General features: G+C 36.2%; 1 protein-coding gene across 4 annotated transcripts; it reads right to left on the bottom strand.

The window, feature by feature from the left end:
* Positions 1-1,152: 1,152 nt before the first annotated feature.
* On the bottom strand, positions 1,153-17,241 carry Tyf (twenty-four). 4 transcript variants are annotated; one of them, XM_076432306.1, is made up of 10 exons: positions 15,058-17,241; positions 11,557-11,670; positions 11,119-11,478; positions 10,423-10,692; positions 9,858-10,260; positions 9,189-9,626; positions 8,988-9,086; positions 8,711-8,912; positions 6,932-8,595; positions 1,153-6,507 (listed from the first exon to the last, which is right to left on the bottom strand). In XM_076432306.1, exons 1-10 carry the CDS (start codon positions 15,322-15,324, stop codon positions 6,437-6,439), a joined length of 3,888 nt encoding a protein of 1,295 aa, XP_076288421.1. In that variant the 5' UTR covers positions 15,325-17,241; the 3' UTR covers positions 1,153-6,436. The 4 variants fall into 4 exon arrangements, with proteins under 4 accessions (XP_076288421.1, XP_076288420.1, XP_076288418.1 ...); XM_076432305.1 differs by having other exon boundaries at positions 8,711-9,086; positions 9,189-9,623; XM_076432303.1 differs by having other exon boundaries at positions 8,711-9,086; positions 15,058-17,240.
* Between the last annotated feature and the right edge of the window lie 23 nt (positions 17,242-17,264).

The raw sequence follows: 17,264 nt of genomic DNA, 5'->3' as shown, positions 1-17,264 counted from the left end.
TACGCGTCTACGCCTGCGCGATTCGAAGGATAAACAAGAAAGAAAAAAGAGAAAAAAAAACGAAAAGAAACGGAGATCCTAGGAAATATATAGATACATATATAAACGTATCGGTACCGCAACGCGCGCGAAGCTTGTATGAAATCGCAGATTAGAACAGCATAAAGGCCAAATGGCGATACTAATACGCTCGTTTTTTCGACATTTTTACAATTATATTGAGGAGGACAATATAATCTCTCGCTTGTAGAAGAAGCATCGAAGTTTAGCATCCTCGCACGCACACGATCTTTCACGCTTTCTTGCACTCGCGCACTCTTACACCGTTGTCGCACTTTATCATCTCTCCCTTCTCACTGCTTTTACTTTTTTTTCATATCTTATACACACGTTTCATAGCAATAACTTTTTACATCCATGGTCCGTAATAGTGATTTGCATGAATTTGAGGTTCTCGGTACTATCAGTAACAAAATAGTAAGCGACGGCCGTTGCGTTTACGCATCCTGAGAATAAATCGGGGTTTCAGCTTTTGATCCTTGTCCACTCTAGCCGCGAAGAACAGCTGTTCCGACAGTTGGACGAAGCATTCCTTCTTCACGAATAAATGTTCCATTTGTTCCCCTCTTCTCTTCGTCGTTTGTCCCTCTCTCCCCCTCCCCTAGCTTTTCATTTCTTCTTCTTCTCCTTCTTCTTCTTCTTTTTATTAAACTATAAACGTACATATATGCGCAGCGATTTATCGTCCGAATACGCATCACCGGCTAGTAACAGTATGCAAGTAATATTCGAAGGCATTGTTCCGGCTTTTAATCGATTGAAAACAATAATCGCTACGTTTGTATATTATCACAATGCTTCTTTTTCGTCTACGTTCTAACCATTATAAACATTTAAGCAAACGAGTGCGTACATTCCTGCTAAAGAGAGAAAAGAAACGCATGAATAAGCGAGTCGTTCCACCACCCACCCCTCCTCCCTTTCCACAAAAAGGAAAATCGAGTCGTCCAACACGAGCCAAATCTCGACGAGCAAATAAACAAAATGAAACCGAAATACGAAAGAGGTACTCGAATATTACTTTATACTGTGTTTTTATGCCCGCTAAGGGGGGAAAACTTTGGCAACACATTAAACGTTGGCAACAAAATCCTCTCTCTCTCTGTCCTTTTTCATTGCTTTCTTTTTTTTTGTTTTTGTTAATCTTTCGTTTTCAGCTGGGCAGCACAGCCTTTACCATACACGTAACATATTCTTTTTCCTCTTTACTCTTTTACATGCACAATCACTCGCGATAAGAACTGTTTCACGTTGAATCGATCGTTTTGCACACCGAAGGTCGGTAAAATTTGTATCGTTTCATTATTCGCATAATTTCCTTTCTATTTTCACAGTCATAGTCTATATAAGCTTCTACAGGAGTTCGAAAAATATTCTTCGATATGAAAACTGTAATTAAACGTTTATTCCGGATTGTATTTTGAATAGAAATATTAAGTTTCACATTTGAAATGTCCCTGACATAGATTTAACGATTGAGCATAGCGATCGATTTAACGCGAAACAATCCGATAGTTTCTGCTTTCTCTGTATAGTTGATATTTAATAATAATAATAGTGATACAATAATAGGTAATCGAATAGCTTCATTGTAATTGTTAATCGTTAATAATCGTTATTAATATATGTATATACAGCACAGAAAAACCGTTCTTACACTGAATAACAAATTGTACAGTGATACAAGGCTAACACTGAGATCGTCGGACACTGTTTGCCTCTCTCAATTGTTATTACTCTTCGTTTCCCACAATTTTTTCCCCCTCTTTCGACTCCATTTCATGCAACTTCCTTTTGCTTTTTATTTGTTTGTTTGTCTTTGTTAACGCTATTGACGTGCCCGCGCCGATAATTGGATATTGCCTCGAGCAATCATTATCGAATATAGATAAACATTTCTTTGGCTGAGTAATGGAACCGGGTGAATCGAACTGGTGGAATCGAAAGAAATGAATCAGCCCTCAGAAACATTTAAACAACCTCTCTCCCGCAGTTAGAATAATTACACAACACGCACGATCGTTAATTCTTTTTCTTTTCTCTTTTTTTTTGTTGGTTTTCACCATAGTTTCAAGCATTTTACATTAGGCGGTATTTATCTCCGGATCGTACAAAGTAACTGAATAATAACAATGAAAATGATAAAAGTTCTTCACGCATTTCCTTAATGAACACTCGCTGTCAATATGTTGCATTGATTATGTATTACGTATTCACAAGTAACAATTCAAGACAGGGAATAACATTCAACTATGGTTAAAATTAATTTACAGTCGGTGAGACGTTTCAACAATTCAAAACGAATCTATATGCGTTAATTCATAGCTGAGAAGCAGATGTACAGGAACGATGCGTTCGTTTTCCGTTAACTGTTACGAGAAAAAAAAAGTAGAAGCTCCCACGCCATCAAAATTTGGATTTTGTGGCCGCGATGAGAAACAAACACACATATATATATATGCATATATACATATTGTTTTATGTTACGATACAGGCCACAAATAGTTCATAGATAAATGCAAATAGCCTGCTGCTGAACAGAATTAGCGTATGTTTCTTTGTCACTCGAATTGAAATTTTTTTAGCGGCATCGCGCAACGTAAAAAGAAGATACACGTACAGTGACTCCCATTAATATTCGGACGCTCTAAAAAAAGCGATAACTTTTTTAAATGTTGGACTATACGATTGAAAACTTTTTGGGAAGCTAGAGCAATAAGTTTACTACAGGATGCGAAAAGAAATTTTTTCGAAAATTGCATTTGGTCGGAATTGTAGAGAAAATACTAAAAGAGTTCCATTTGACAACTTTTTTATGCGGGCCTATATTGAAATTTTAAAAAATACGTTTTGTTGAAATCGGTTGATGCGGGGAAAAACAACGGCCATTGAAAGATGTTAGAATCCTGAGAATTACTGGAGTTGGAAGCCAAAAATCGTGAAAAACTGCAATTTTTACCATCTTTAAACGTGTTTTCTAAATTTTCCATATAAGCCCACATAAAAAAGTTAAAAAACACAACTTTTAGTATTTTCTCTGCAATTCCGACAACTTGCAGTTTTTTTCCAAAAATTTTGGTCACGTTGTGTAGCAAACCAATTATTCTATTAACATCTCCAAAAATTTCAAATCGTATATTCCAATATTTAAAAAGTTATGATCTTTTTAAGAGTGTCCGAATATTAGTGGGAGTCACTGTACGTATGTACTTTGAACAATAGAAGTTTCCAAATCGATCGAGTATCGTTACATCTTCTCTCTTTTCCAACAGAAGCAGAAATGAATAAGTATGTTATCGTTTTGCATGGTTTTTTTTAAAATCGTTATCTCTTTCTCTTTCGTTCATTACGAAAACAAAAAGGGATACATCTTATATCCCGCGATATACGACATTGTTTCAGCATAGCTGCCATTCAACGCATATTACGATATACAATTTATGGTCCTATGTTTTTTCAAGTACTTCTGTGCTACGCTCTCTGCAAAAAACTTAGTATACCTGGCCATTTGAACCGGTCAATGGCGCAAGCCGACACTGCACGCTATTACTTTTAAGCCGATGGAGCACCTGACTTTTGAATAGTTTCCGCACACCATACGAAGATACCCCGAAGGAAAGTCATCCACTTAAAATAATAATAAAATTGCTGTACGATGTAATAGCAAGGTCTCGCAATTAAAAATTGACTTAGCCAGTAATAATATACGTGGGAGCGCTTTACGCGGATTAGTCTGTACTCGGAGATGTACTCTCACCGATTAGAAAACAAAAAAAAAAGATCTTTATCGTTGAACACCTAATACTAAATTATAAAAGTATATAATGGTAGAATGTATAATGTAAGATGAAAAAATATATAACTGTAAAAGCATATTTTAATGCATCATTGGTCTGCAGCGTCTTATTTTCAGTGTAACCTGTTTTTTGAGAAAGAATGATTCGTACTACAACATCGACGCACCTTGCGATTCTTCTTCTCGTAAAAACAGACCGTAGTAATAATGATAATTAATATTTCACCAGTTGGAAACGATTTAATACAAAGTTGGACAGTGATCGCGATCACAGTGTCGTATCGTATGATTGAAATGTTACTAGAAAAATGTCCACGTTTCGTTCGAGAATGACGGAATTACGGAATGACGTTCTCTTCGAGGCATATTCGTAAATATGCATTGATATCTCTCTTTCTTTATACATTACATATCTTAATTTATTACTCATGTGAAAGCTGTACCCCCAGCTGTACTATTGGTTTATTACTGGAGAAAAAGTAACGTATCAACAAACGTTCGTTTATTTTTTTTCTTCATTCGTAATTTCGATATCGTTGAAAAAAAAGCCATAACAAAAATCGCCAATTTTAATTTGTTAATAACGATTAACTTCTCATTAATAATAATAATAATGTAATATAATGTAGTAGTAGTGGTAGTAATAATAATAATAATAATAATAATAATAATAATAATCTAAATAGACAAACACACTTTTATTCTTTTATATGGAACTTGTCAGTGGTAATTTGTTTATCATTACCTCTGATAATGACAAGCTTCCATGCACTTTCTCATGCGTTCCTTGCTGAAGATGTCTGAATCGAAAGCTACAATTTAAATTTATCCTTGTCCGATTTTTTCGTTTGCCTATTGAAAAAATAAAATACGTATCGGAGGTAGACATCCTACGTTAACAAATAGAATATCGCTTTAAAAAGAATCATGTTGGATTCACTCTTTTGATTAACTCGTATCTTTAAGCCTTTCTTTTTATTCTCTTCTATCGTAGATGAATACCGACCGCAATGTGTATTCAGTTGCTTACTTCGGGGAATAACACAATTCCGTTAAAGATTCTAGAATTCGAAACAGAAGTTCAAAACCAAATTGAACATCAGCTAGTAGAAAAGTATCTACATGAACTACATGCATTCACACACTGTCATACTTTTTTTATGATCACAAGCAAGTATTTTTATTATAATTATCATTACCAATAATTAATAATTAATTATTCGTTAAATAAGCGAGTCTGTGTAAAAATTTAGCGTTTTTTGACACATTCGCACTCTTTCTCTCACTGCCTCTATTCAGTTTATGACCTTGAGCGCAACATTTTTTGCAAAAATCAGTTTATGATTCTTTCGCGTTTCTTTTTTTCTTTCTTTCTTTAAATTTCTTAAACTATATTATCGGTTGCAGCTGGAAGAATTAACCACTCCGTAAAGTTATGAGTCAATCGAACTATTTTTTAAATATTTTACACGTGTTCAATGTCACACTTACACACACCATCCTTTTTTCTTTTTTTTTCTTTTTGTTTGTTTGTTACACTTTCCACAACTTTATAGCTTCATTCGCGTTTCCTTTTTAAGCTGTCTCAAATAAAGTTCCGTTCGATCTAGCAACCATTATTTCCATTTCAAGCATCCTAAAGATACGACGAAGACTCGCCGACCGATACAACAATCCCTGTTTTCAAGCTATCGTTCTTTTAAGATCATTTCAGCTTGCAGGCTCTTCACGATTGTTAGTAACGTAGCAATATTTTGTCGACAGATGACCTCAATTTGGCATAGTTAACATAACAGGCTCCTTTCAACTATTCATAGACTTTATTACAATGGTTCCTAAGGTGTATGTGTTATTTCAAAGGCATCAGCATAAACCACTGTCACAGCACATGCAGTTTTTCCAAGAATCTGCATCACGGCAATCTCGTTTTCGTTAATTTCAACTTTCTTAAATAGTTATCTGCGTTTTATCCTTTCCCGTTCACTTTCCAAATGTTTATACGAAGCATTCTGCACGTGTGTACGATTCTCACAATTTATTTTTACAAGGGAATTTTAGTTTTCGTGTGTGTGTGTCCAGAAACTGTGAAATATTATTTATATTTCGCGTGATATTAGAGACTTTCCAGAGCCGAGATTTTCACTGAAATATTATCGATGTCAATACTGAAACTTTGATGTTGTTACCTCTTCTCAACGGTATTTGTAATTTCAATACTATGTACAACGGTAGAACATACAATTTCTAAGCATTGCCTTTTTATGGTGATTGACTATTATGTACACTATTTTTCGAGGCACATTTCGCACCGATGGGCTTTACAGAATTATCACTGACGATTTGACTTTAATTAGCACAGCTTATTTCACTTTGATCAATACCAAAAGTTTTTAGAACATTTTGATAAATGTTCGATCACGATTTTCTTGCATTCACGTACATGTGTTCGGTTTTTCACATCGGTAAACAGACTCTTCCGGCGGTCTATATTTTTTTTTTAGTAGGCAATTATGCAACAGATGCAATCTTGCAATATAAAAACATTATTATATTATTCATTCCAGAATTTTAGTGCTCATTTCACTGACCACTATAGAACTGAATACGACCACTTGCAGTTAATGGCATTTCTCTCATAACAGCATCCCATGCTACAACAACAGAGGGAAAAGAATATATATTTTAGTACAAGAAAAACAGCTTGAATTTTGAATCGTACGAATTCACTTTTAAATACAGGGTGTCCCAAAATTCGTGAAAATCCCGAACGGGGTTGGTTCCTGAGACCATTTCAAGCGACATTTTCCTTTGCAAAAATGTTATCCGCGGCTTTGTTTAGGAGTTATTAACGAAAAACACGGTTCAATCAGAGCGCGACCTAGATGCGAGTTGCCACAGTCGGCCAATCGCTCTAATTGGTCCGTGTTTTTCGTTAATAACTCCTAAACAAAGCCGCGGATAATATTTTTGCAAAGGAAAATATCGCTTGAAATGGTCTCAGGAACCACCCTCTTTCGAGAATTTTCACGAATTTTGGGACACCCTGTAGATTATCGAAATATTGTACACACTTACCTAAACCAACAAATGAAACAATTTTATCGTGATTGTATGTTTGTATATTAACGTCTTCTTCAGGAGCTACATACAACATAGAAAAATCTTCCTTGGGCTGATGATATTTCTCCATTATGCCCGGAGGAGGTGTAGGGGGCGGTGGCAGACACGTGGGCGGTGGAAATCTGGGAGGGTAGCCCATACACGGTGGTAACCGTTGCATTATCACTGGGTGCATAGGTTGTTGCGTCATATGAGTATTTGGTTGGATGAAATTAGGTGTAAATTTATCACATTTCATATGCCTTTCGAACATCGGTGGAGGGTATCTATCGAAATTTGAGGGTGGTTTGTTGATAAGTGACGGAACTACAGATGGAAAAACTGAACTGGCAGTTGAAGTATCGTCGATCGTCGAATCTTCGGATAGTAAGAGTTGTTCGTTTATTTCAAAACCAAATCTAAGTTCCGTTGGCAGGTCGGTGTTCTTGGTGATATCGGACGAACTTTCATCCAACAATATCACCGCGGGTCTCGATGCTCTTTGTTTATTAGACGTTTGCTGCGACTCGGTCTTCAAACATTGATCGTCGTGTTGTTGATCTTGTTTTACATTTACGGAATGCGGATTTCCCGATTTAACGGCTTCCTGTTTCACATTGGTATTCTGTTCTCTCGTGATTTTAGTGATTTTCTCGTTTTTCGCTAATTTTGTGCTGTCTGAATCGGCAAGTTGTCCTTCTTGAGGCGATTTCGGACTGTTTTGCGTGTTCGCTTTTATTTTCACCGTCTCCACGTCGTCCAACGAACCTGTTCCCGAAGTATTTTTATTCTCCGAATGTGTATTCGAACTTTCTGTACAATGCAGTTTCTTCAAATTCTCATCGTGCTGTTGTACATATGTAGTTTTTTTAAAATGCTGATCGTCGTGCGCTTGACTCTGCACACTCTGAATAGTTTGAGAATATCCTCGACGCGTTCGAGGATTATTACATTTCGCGTTTGAAATTGGATCTTTGTTGTTAACAAGGTTGCAATTCGAATTACTGTTGTCGGAATCCAAATTACAATTTGTAACCACGTTAATCAGCTTTTGTTGCAGCGGATTGGACACCGAAATCTCGCTCGAATTCGTGCCGTGATTGACAACAGAACTTGCATGCTTCTGTTCTTGTTGCGTTAGATTTTGCATTTTCTCGATATCTTGCACATATTTGATTACTTGGATATTTTTGCTGATAGCTTCTTCCTGAGCTTCCGCTTTTTTCCTTTCCGTCGAACTCTTCATCTTCGATAACAAAGTCGGCGAGGGTGATTTGTCGAAAGTAAGGTTCAGAATATGATTCGTGTGTGTGAAATTATGCTGCTTCGTTTTTCTGTCCGAGTGTTGCAGTTCGTCTAAGCTTGGATAATAGTCCTGAGGAATTTTGTCTGGTTCCGAGGGCGTTTTTGGTGGCACGGTAGGCCACGAAGATGTGTTCAACATACTCGGGACAATCGAAGATATATTTAATACCGAACTATGAGTCATATTGATAGTTGCCATACGAGCTATGTCTGCGTAACTTGCCTGTGGCGTACCGCCCGACGAGGTAGCTACTTTCGATAAGTTGTGTTTGGACGTATTCGATGTGACTGGCAACGAATGGACAGAGTCTGTGTCGCTACTGTCCGATTTGTCACTGTAAACAGTAAGTATTTTATAAATCTTGTTCGCGATTCGACCAGCATATCGCGCGCGAATAATAATTTCATTTGATCGGTTTAAACCGCTGAAGGGACAGCGTTATTAATTACCTTGGCGGCATACTACTTGCCGATTTTCTTCTAAGCTCAGGAGAAAGAGGCGTTCTGTATTCGTTAGAAAATCCTCTGGAGTTCTGAAGATACGATCCGGTCGTCGTTAAATTCTGTGCTCTACTACCGCTGGAACTTCTCCTCTGCTTTTTACTCTTCTTCTTTTTCGTGACAACCAGAAATTCTGTTTCGTGTTCGGACTCTGGATTGATTTTTTTATTGGAGTTTCGACGACTACCATAATCATCTCCGGTATCATTGCAATATATAGACTGACCTTCTTCGGTTCCCCAGGATCGTCTATCACCGCGACTATCGATAGGAGTATCTCCCGTGCTTCTTTGTTTCGCACGACGCAGAGTGACATTAATTGTGCCTGGAAACCGACGAAACATGTTTGTATTTCAAATAATTTCGTAGAAGACGGTTATTGTTCTTGGAACGTTAAACTATAGTACGGCGCCAACTATGTACTTACCTTGCTGACTCGACAGGCTACTGGCACCGCTAGAACTGACACTTTTTTCTGTCGTAAGATCTTCAAGCTTCGTCTTCGATATTTCTTCGAGCGAATTCGATTTCTGTAACTTGGCAGGCAACTGTTCTCTTTTAGTATCTTTTTCTCTACTCCTTGGCTTCGCTCCAGAGCTAGTTTTTACTCTTACCGGATTGCCTGGTTTGCTTTTTTTACTTTTAGATTCTTTATTCTCAATAAAGTTAATTAAAGTATCGATGTCTTCGTCGTTTCGATGACCTTCAACGTTCTCGGCGTTGTATACGATAACGTTCAGTTCCCGTGTGTGGTTTCTTCTAGGCTTCTTACGCTCCCCATTGTAATTTTGCACCGCGTTCCCATTCTCATCCAACGATTTTTTCTCTCCAGATGCCGTGGTATGAGCTGTGTACCTAGAACCTTCTGTGCAAAATTTACCAAATTTTAACTTACTATACAATCGAACCAAACACGATGTCTTTCTATTATATTCCTCGCTGTATGAATCTTTTCCTAGTCGAAGCAAATATATAATATCTATTCTATCATCGATTATATTGTAATAATCAAATTTCTACGTTCTTATCTTATATCATTTCTATTCAGATCAATTCTATTCACTAATTGCAAATAAAATTCGTATATATTGCTTACCCATTGTGATATTCTGTGTTTGCAAGGACGCAGACATCACGGAGCATAAACTTGGAACTAAACTTGGAACTTTACCCTGACTAGCGGTAGAACTATTCGAGGCTCCACCAATACCACATTTCACAGTATTAAAAGTTTGAAACGAGAGGGCTCCGGTTACCTCTGTACCGTTAACAGATATTTTTGATTTATCTTGTTTTCCGCTGTGCTCGCGGAGAGAGAAATCTATAGTAGTATCCACAGGAGTCTGAGCTATATCAAAAGTAGTACGTGATATATATTGAGGTCTACGTGGTTCAATGATTTTCATTTCAATTCCATCATCAATTTCTGTATCCAGAGAGTGAGGTCTTTGAACCCCACTTATTGTGGATCCCACATTTCTTTCGCTAAAAGTACCCACCTAAAAGAAAAAGCATGCGTCACATCTTTGTTCCTATTTCTTATTGGTGTGCGAAAAACCCGAAAACCTTGCCTTTCCGCCGACATTTTCGAGTTCTCGTACCCCTCTAATATTTCTGCATCTTTCGTCAATTTAATTTCAAATATTTAATACAAGATTTACCTCAGCATCACCCAAGTCGATCACCATGTAATCTGACTTATACTCTGGTGGTGGATTGTCTGATTCAAGCATTTCATTTGTCCCCTGTTTCCCTTTGTTACCTCTCTTTTCACGCGCGTCAGGCTCGGATTCGCAGAAATCTTTCTTCGTATCTTTTTTGTCTTTTTCTTTCTCCTCCTTTTTTGTAATTGTATACGACGGCTTGTCTAAAGATTTCGATTTTTCTTTATTGGTCCAGTCATATACTGTTTTCTCTTCGCAGAAACCCTTCTTTATAATTCAACAAAAAAAAAGAAGAGAGCATAAATTGAATCGTACAGTCTACGTACAGTTTTTATGGACTATTCTTCTACAATACACACAAGTTACTCGAGTGTTTCCTTTGTACTCACGAAAATGAGTAAGGTCATATTTATGCGGTGACTTTTAACTGGTCAAATGTAATAAGACCGTTTTATGCATTAGCGTGAGAACACAAGGAAAGCGAATCGAGCGAACGAGCCCTGTGCATGTCTATTTAAAGCGGTGTGTACAAGTATTTATAAGTATTATTTAAAATCACGTCTATACATTCTAAACTTGTACTTTTTTAATATGTAATATTTCCGCATCGAATACTAAATTTGAATTAGCAGAGAAAAATTCTTTCGAGCATTGCATTTGTACAATTAAGATGAAATTTCACAAAATCCATACCTTTTTATCAAATAGTAAGTCTAGATTAGCCAACGAAGCCAAACTATGCGACGCATTTACATTCGAAGGTAATGAACCTCCTTCTCTCTGTCTAGCAGAAACGCTGGAGCCTGTATATTTCTTATTTTTTCTTCTACTTCCTCCGTAGGTATGACTGGAACCGGACGCCAAATAAGCGAAACTATCAAACTCTGAAGCAATAGGTTGTGCCAAATTTTGCAACGATCCTCCGTGCGTAAGCCTTTCGGATACAGAATCTCGTTTATGTCTTCTACGATTTGAACCGGGCAAACATCGTGAATTAGTTATTATCCTACGGCCTTCCTCGGTCTCGTCAGCTTCTGCTTCTTGCAATAACTCCTATAAAAAGTGATCGTTAGTCTACTATTGTTCGATAAATACCATAATACGCTGGAATAAAACTACTAGTATACTCACTTTAAAAAGACTCGATTTTCCTTCACGATCTTTGGGACACTTATAAGTTATGGCCTCGTCTAATAACGCACGTAGTTCGCCTTCGTTTAATGTGGACAAAGTAGCTGGTTCTTCCTGAAAATTCAAATAAATCACGAAAATATTAATATCTACTGAATATTAAAAATTAATGGTAAACATATCTATGCTTTGAATTCATTTATTAAAAGTTCGATCATTTCGGTAGAATAAGTCAGCGTTCTTATTGAACGAGAAGTATTATATAAGCATACGATGAATTGACAATATTATATATCTTGGCGTTAAATGCGTGTACGTTACACATGAAAAACATTATTTTGTAGAGATACATATACATACAATAGAGATCGTTCTAACAATTCTGTATCTATCTATCATAACCTTGTACTATGTACATAACACATTTGTGAACATTTTGTTTGTAACCTATACACAGTGGAAGAACTTGTTTTGCAATCTAGATTCAAATATGGAAAGTATGCCAACAGACCAATCCAAACTTTAGCAGTAAACCATATGTGGAAATACATTTAAAGACATGCCAAGAACAAAAAGATTAAACGCCAACGCATGTACTACATTCATTTCTGATCAACATCATTTTTATATCGGTTAATATCTGTTCAAACATTGGACAGACACACCTAATACATTTGTCGGCATCAATTTATGATATCGCAAATATTATACGTAGTTCGTAGCACCATATAAATTTGATTACCGCAAGATGTTGAAAAAATAACAGTAAAATAATCAATTTATTTATTTTGTTGTATTTCAATATTATTAATTATATTCCACACCATGGTATAAACTAGTCCACTAAACAGATAAGCATGGATATAGATAGATCGAGAGAGAGAGAATTTAAGGTTTCACTTATTGGATTTTGTAAAGAAATATAGATACCGCATAGAAAAACAAGGTATATTGGTATAAATGATACACGCTATTATCACGATTAATACTTTGTGCATATATGTACATACGTAGCATTTTGTTGATGTTAATTATTAGCATAGCTCTCGTAAAAACAATTAACCATAAAATATATATTTGTCTCTAATAGAAATATGTACATGTTCTAAATTTCGTTATTATTATTTACATCAAATTGATGTGTGGTAATGGCACAAAAAAAAATATATATATTACTTTATCGAAATATATACATAGCTGTTTATATAACAGTAAAAATTGTTGGTTCATGGGCGTTAATTTGTCTACTTACAAAGTACAGCATAAATATTGTAACGAAAGATACATTTTTTTTCTCCGAAGGTTATAAACAAAGAAGATAATATTGTAAAAATTCATGTAGGACGTGTCATTTATTTTTAAATAAATTCGACCAACTCTGTCTCACGGTAACCTGATTAGCTTCATTCAAAGGAAAATATTTGATCAGAATGGCTACCCGTATAAAAAAAAAAAAGAAAAGAAAAAAGTCAAAGTAATTGACTAGCACAAAGTTTTTCTTTCTTCTTTTAAAACAGTACACAAACGTCATCGAGAAAAAAAAACGCATTTAGGAAGGAACTTTACCGAGAGCTACTACATGTAAATGCTAAAAACGATTACGATTTCTCCGAGAGTGTGCGGTTTTTATAGAGATAACAAACCTTTCCGAACTTATTGACCATGAATTGTCGTACATACAAACCGAAGTACATATTTACTATACATTTTCGTACATAGGTTAACGATAAACTGTTATCGTTCTTTTTAAAAAAAGAAAGAAGGGAAAGAGAAATTATCATACGTCTCGTACTGTTGAGTAACATGCCTCTGAACGAAAAAAATACTTGGTTTTTCGTACGAACAATACAAACCAATCATCTTCGAAGAATCAGACTGTACTGTTAATGAATACTCGTAAGTCCTTGGAAATTCGAAAAGGATAGCCAGCACGGAGTTTACCTCTGCTTGTAAATTAAAATAGGACACACACCAAGAATGAATTTGGGCTTGTCCAGAGATCGATAGGGGGTCGTGATTAGCTAATTGAGACACGAGGAGATACCGGGGTGACTTACGGACGAAGGAAAAATCTGCTGGGCAGTGCCGGCACGGAATTTATATTTTTAGAGGGCACCTGGGTCGGCTGCAGTCGTCTCTGCTCCATCGAACTGCAGTCCCGCAGTATAGCACCGTTACGTAGAGATTTTGCGCATTTCAGTACACGATAAACGTAGCCGACGATATACTATCACTGTTCAGAAGAAATAATATCGGCAGTGTCAAGAATATGCCGTTGATTTAAATGCTATTATGACGAGCGGGTGCGGCGCGCTCTTCTCAGCATGGCCGCCGCCATTACATTGAGAGCACGGCCATTCCAGGACCGTAACAAGCAGGGGCCTCCCGATCTCGATCCCTATCCTGATATTCCTGATCACTATCCCGATCCCGATAGCCCCGTTCGTTATGCTTTGTCAATTGTATTCCGAGATTTCCCAATTATACAAATACATTTCAACTTCAACAGCTACAACGTGGAACGAATAGAATACATAAGTCTCGTTGAAATTTATCTATAAAATATTTTCAGTAATCCACCAAACAATATTCGAAAAAATGTTTCTACGTTATACGTTCAATGAAAATAATAGAATCATTTCAATTCAAATATAAGATAACAAACTTTTATAAATTATGTTTCACATTTGTACAAATCTACAACAGATTTTATATCCCATCAAATCTTTTTAAACGCATATCGCTTTAGCTTTTCAACATTCCTTATCTTACATTATATTCTTAGTTTCTGCCATGTATAAGAATTTTTCTAATTCCATGATAATTTTTATCAAGAGTTCTTTAGGAGAAACTATTACTTACTTATATCTATAGACCTTTTTCAAGCGTATCGGTGTAGTCTTAATGATTGTAATTGAATATTATCTGCGGCGTGATTTCTGTATTTGGTTTATTATATTTGTTAAATGTAAATCTTTAAATATTTCTGGAAATTGTTAAAGATTGCATAGCTATATACATATAGAAGCTTGACCAAAAAACGCAATACATATATATTTAATTTGTATCTTCCTTGCGTCGTCACAAGTAAAACAAAGACTACAAGCTGGGTCATAATACATATAATTGTACATGCTACGTTTAAGCGCATTAGACACACATCGAACGTACTCTTCGTTATCTTATAAATGTGCTAGGAAGGAATTATTGCATAATTATGAAGAACAATATTAAAATTTTCATATTCTTTAAAAGTAGATTTTTAAATTTCGTGTTAAATTATTGATTTCAATATATGTACGATATAAAATATATGTATTTCAAGATCTTTCTTCTAAAGCGTCACTTTATTCATCGACGTACAGATAATAACTTGAAACCTAGAGAAACTTTGATCGTATATACTTTTAAAATGTCTTATACGGAAATAAGAGCTTTGCGCAGATCATCCCAAAAATGGTTAATTCATCGATCAAATGATTTTATAAATATATAACTCACCTGCTTGTTATCGAAGGTAGCAGAAGTTGGCGTACTTTGACTCGTTGGATCTAAACTTGTATCAATATTTGTCGAAGCACTTTCTGCACTTAAACTCAGGCTACTAACAGTCTCGACACCTACCACTAAATTTTCAACATCTCTTTCGGTCGAAATTTCACCACGACTGTTTTCAACAGTTTTATCGGGCGCTACCGGTTCCTGACGATGTTCCGGCCCTGAGGCCATCTTGATCGAAATTGACAGCGCTGTGTCCGCTGTACTCATAGCTTTTTCATCGTTGCTCTTTGGTATTTTCAAGGTCTAACGACCCGATCCGATTAATCACGGAAAATGACTTGAAATTTTCGCATATCATATCATGCGAGGTTTTGTGATCTCTCGTTTTTCGTTTTATTAAGCCACCAGAATCATCGCGTTCGAATAGGCGCAAGCATTTTTTCACTGTACCAATGTCACGCGTCAGGTTAAAATTATTGATCGGATCAACCGATCACGAACTCATTATGTTTGATTTAGCTTGTAGAACCATGCACTTAAATAGTACGAATTATCTTGGGATAATTAGAAAGATTCAATTGAAAATCTTCTTGTCTTTACGCGCGTACCATGCGCGATGCGAAGGTGACAAAAATGGCACCGTCCACTATTTAGTGTCGTGACTGTCGTTCAGTCGGATTAACCGTTGTATTTTGATGATCCTTTTCTTCCAATTGATGTAGCGTGCATCGAATGCGATTAGAAATCTTCATTATTGTATGTCGAATTCGAATGTGCAAAACATTTTTCATTTCTTGATATCAATAATCGTTCGTTGTTGGAGGTTATTTCGGATTGACTTGTCTTGGCAGCTACGACCACAGCTGCCGATAAAGCATGTTCTATGTTCCATCAAATTAAAATTCTACATATTACATAGACCTCTTGCAGATCGAAATACATTTATTGCGTTAACGCAAGACTTTTATCAGAAAGAAATCGAAAATCATAAAACCAGCAATTTCGACTACGAAATTAATAGTATTCTGTTTTACTATTGATATACTTGTAACAAAAAATTGTTTGTTATAAAGAAGGAACGCTAGACTGCATAATTTCAACGTGTTCCTTTTGAAATGTATTATTTGATTGAATTATTCTTTTCTGGAATCAAGTTCGACTAATACAGTTTATATCGAGAATGTAGTCACGAATTTACATAAAACCACATAACAAAACTAAATTGGAATGTTTTCTATACTACTCGACAAGATTTTATTTAGAAAATAAGAAACTGTGGATGTTTTCTGCTGACATTTGAAATTAGTGTTGCAGGCCTTTACGATTCTTGGATAGATGTCGAAGAAAGTCCAATTTTGGAGATATAAAGTGAGTTTGATAATCGGCGTAGTTCGCAGCACTCATAAATTCAAAATGGCCGCTGTCGATATTAAAATGCACATTTTTTCACGTATGCTTCTACATAAAATTTTATTATTTTTTTTACACTAAATGCAATGTACTAGTAGCGTTGTTCGAACCGTGCACGGACGGAAGACGCGAAAACATATTTATACAAAACAGTAACCATGTTTCTGGCATTGCTCGTATACACACTGGAAAGTATATACTTCGTTTGTATCACTGTTCCGCTGTACATGGGTTTTGGAAGACACTATAAGCACTTTTGAAACATTTCACTGACAAATAGGAACGTTTCATGGAGCCACAAGTACTGTGATCGGATCATTGGAGCGTATTCCAAAATCGTCGGTGAATTATCGATCGCATAATGGTACTTCTGCCTGTACACTTTCACACAATAACACAGAAACCTTCGATACAGTTCTGCAGAGAAATATTTTATACGGTAGCGAACAAAAGGTATCTCTCCTCAGGATTTATTTAAAATACAATGCGAACTGCAATCAATTGCAAAAAGTAGCCCACCCAAAACTTCACAGCACTCTGTCCGGAGCGTACAGTTAATCAACTTTGACACTAAAACAGTTTACTTGATTTCACTAGTGTTTCATGGAAATTACTCTTAGTTCATCTCACATCGGAAAGATGTAACAGGAAAACTGACGTAAATCTGAACAGATAGTTTTCTCGCGACACAATAAACGATCGCTTTTGCGCAGAGAAACGGCGGACCAATCGTTTAGCCTCCGAAAATGTCGTCTGGCTGCAGGAGCGTAGCTAACAATGGGAAGGACCCCAACTGT

This window comes from Lasioglossum baleicum, chromosome 10 (genome assembly GCF_051020765.1).
Source record: "Lasioglossum baleicum chromosome 10, iyLasBale1, whole genome shotgun sequence".
Lineage (NCBI taxonomy): Eukaryota > Metazoa > Arthropoda > Insecta > Hymenoptera > Halictidae > Lasioglossum > Lasioglossum baleicum.
This window is presented reverse-complemented; position numbering and strand designations above follow the sequence as displayed.

Excerpts from the sequence above, each read along its gene's own strand:
- Tyf (XM_076432303.1), bottom strand. The coding sequence starts at position 15,324 with ATGAGTACAGCGGACACAGCGCTGTCAATTTCGATCAAGATGGCCTCA. Across the intron at positions 10,693-11,118 it reads ACTTACTATTTGATAAAAAG|AAGGGTTTCTGCGAAGAGAA; the intron begins GTATGGATTTTG and ends TGAATTATAAAG. Across the intron at positions 6,508-6,931 it reads TGTTTCATTTGTTGGTTTAG|CATGGGATGCTGTTATGAGA; the intron begins GTAAGTGTGTAC and ends CTGTTGTTGTAG.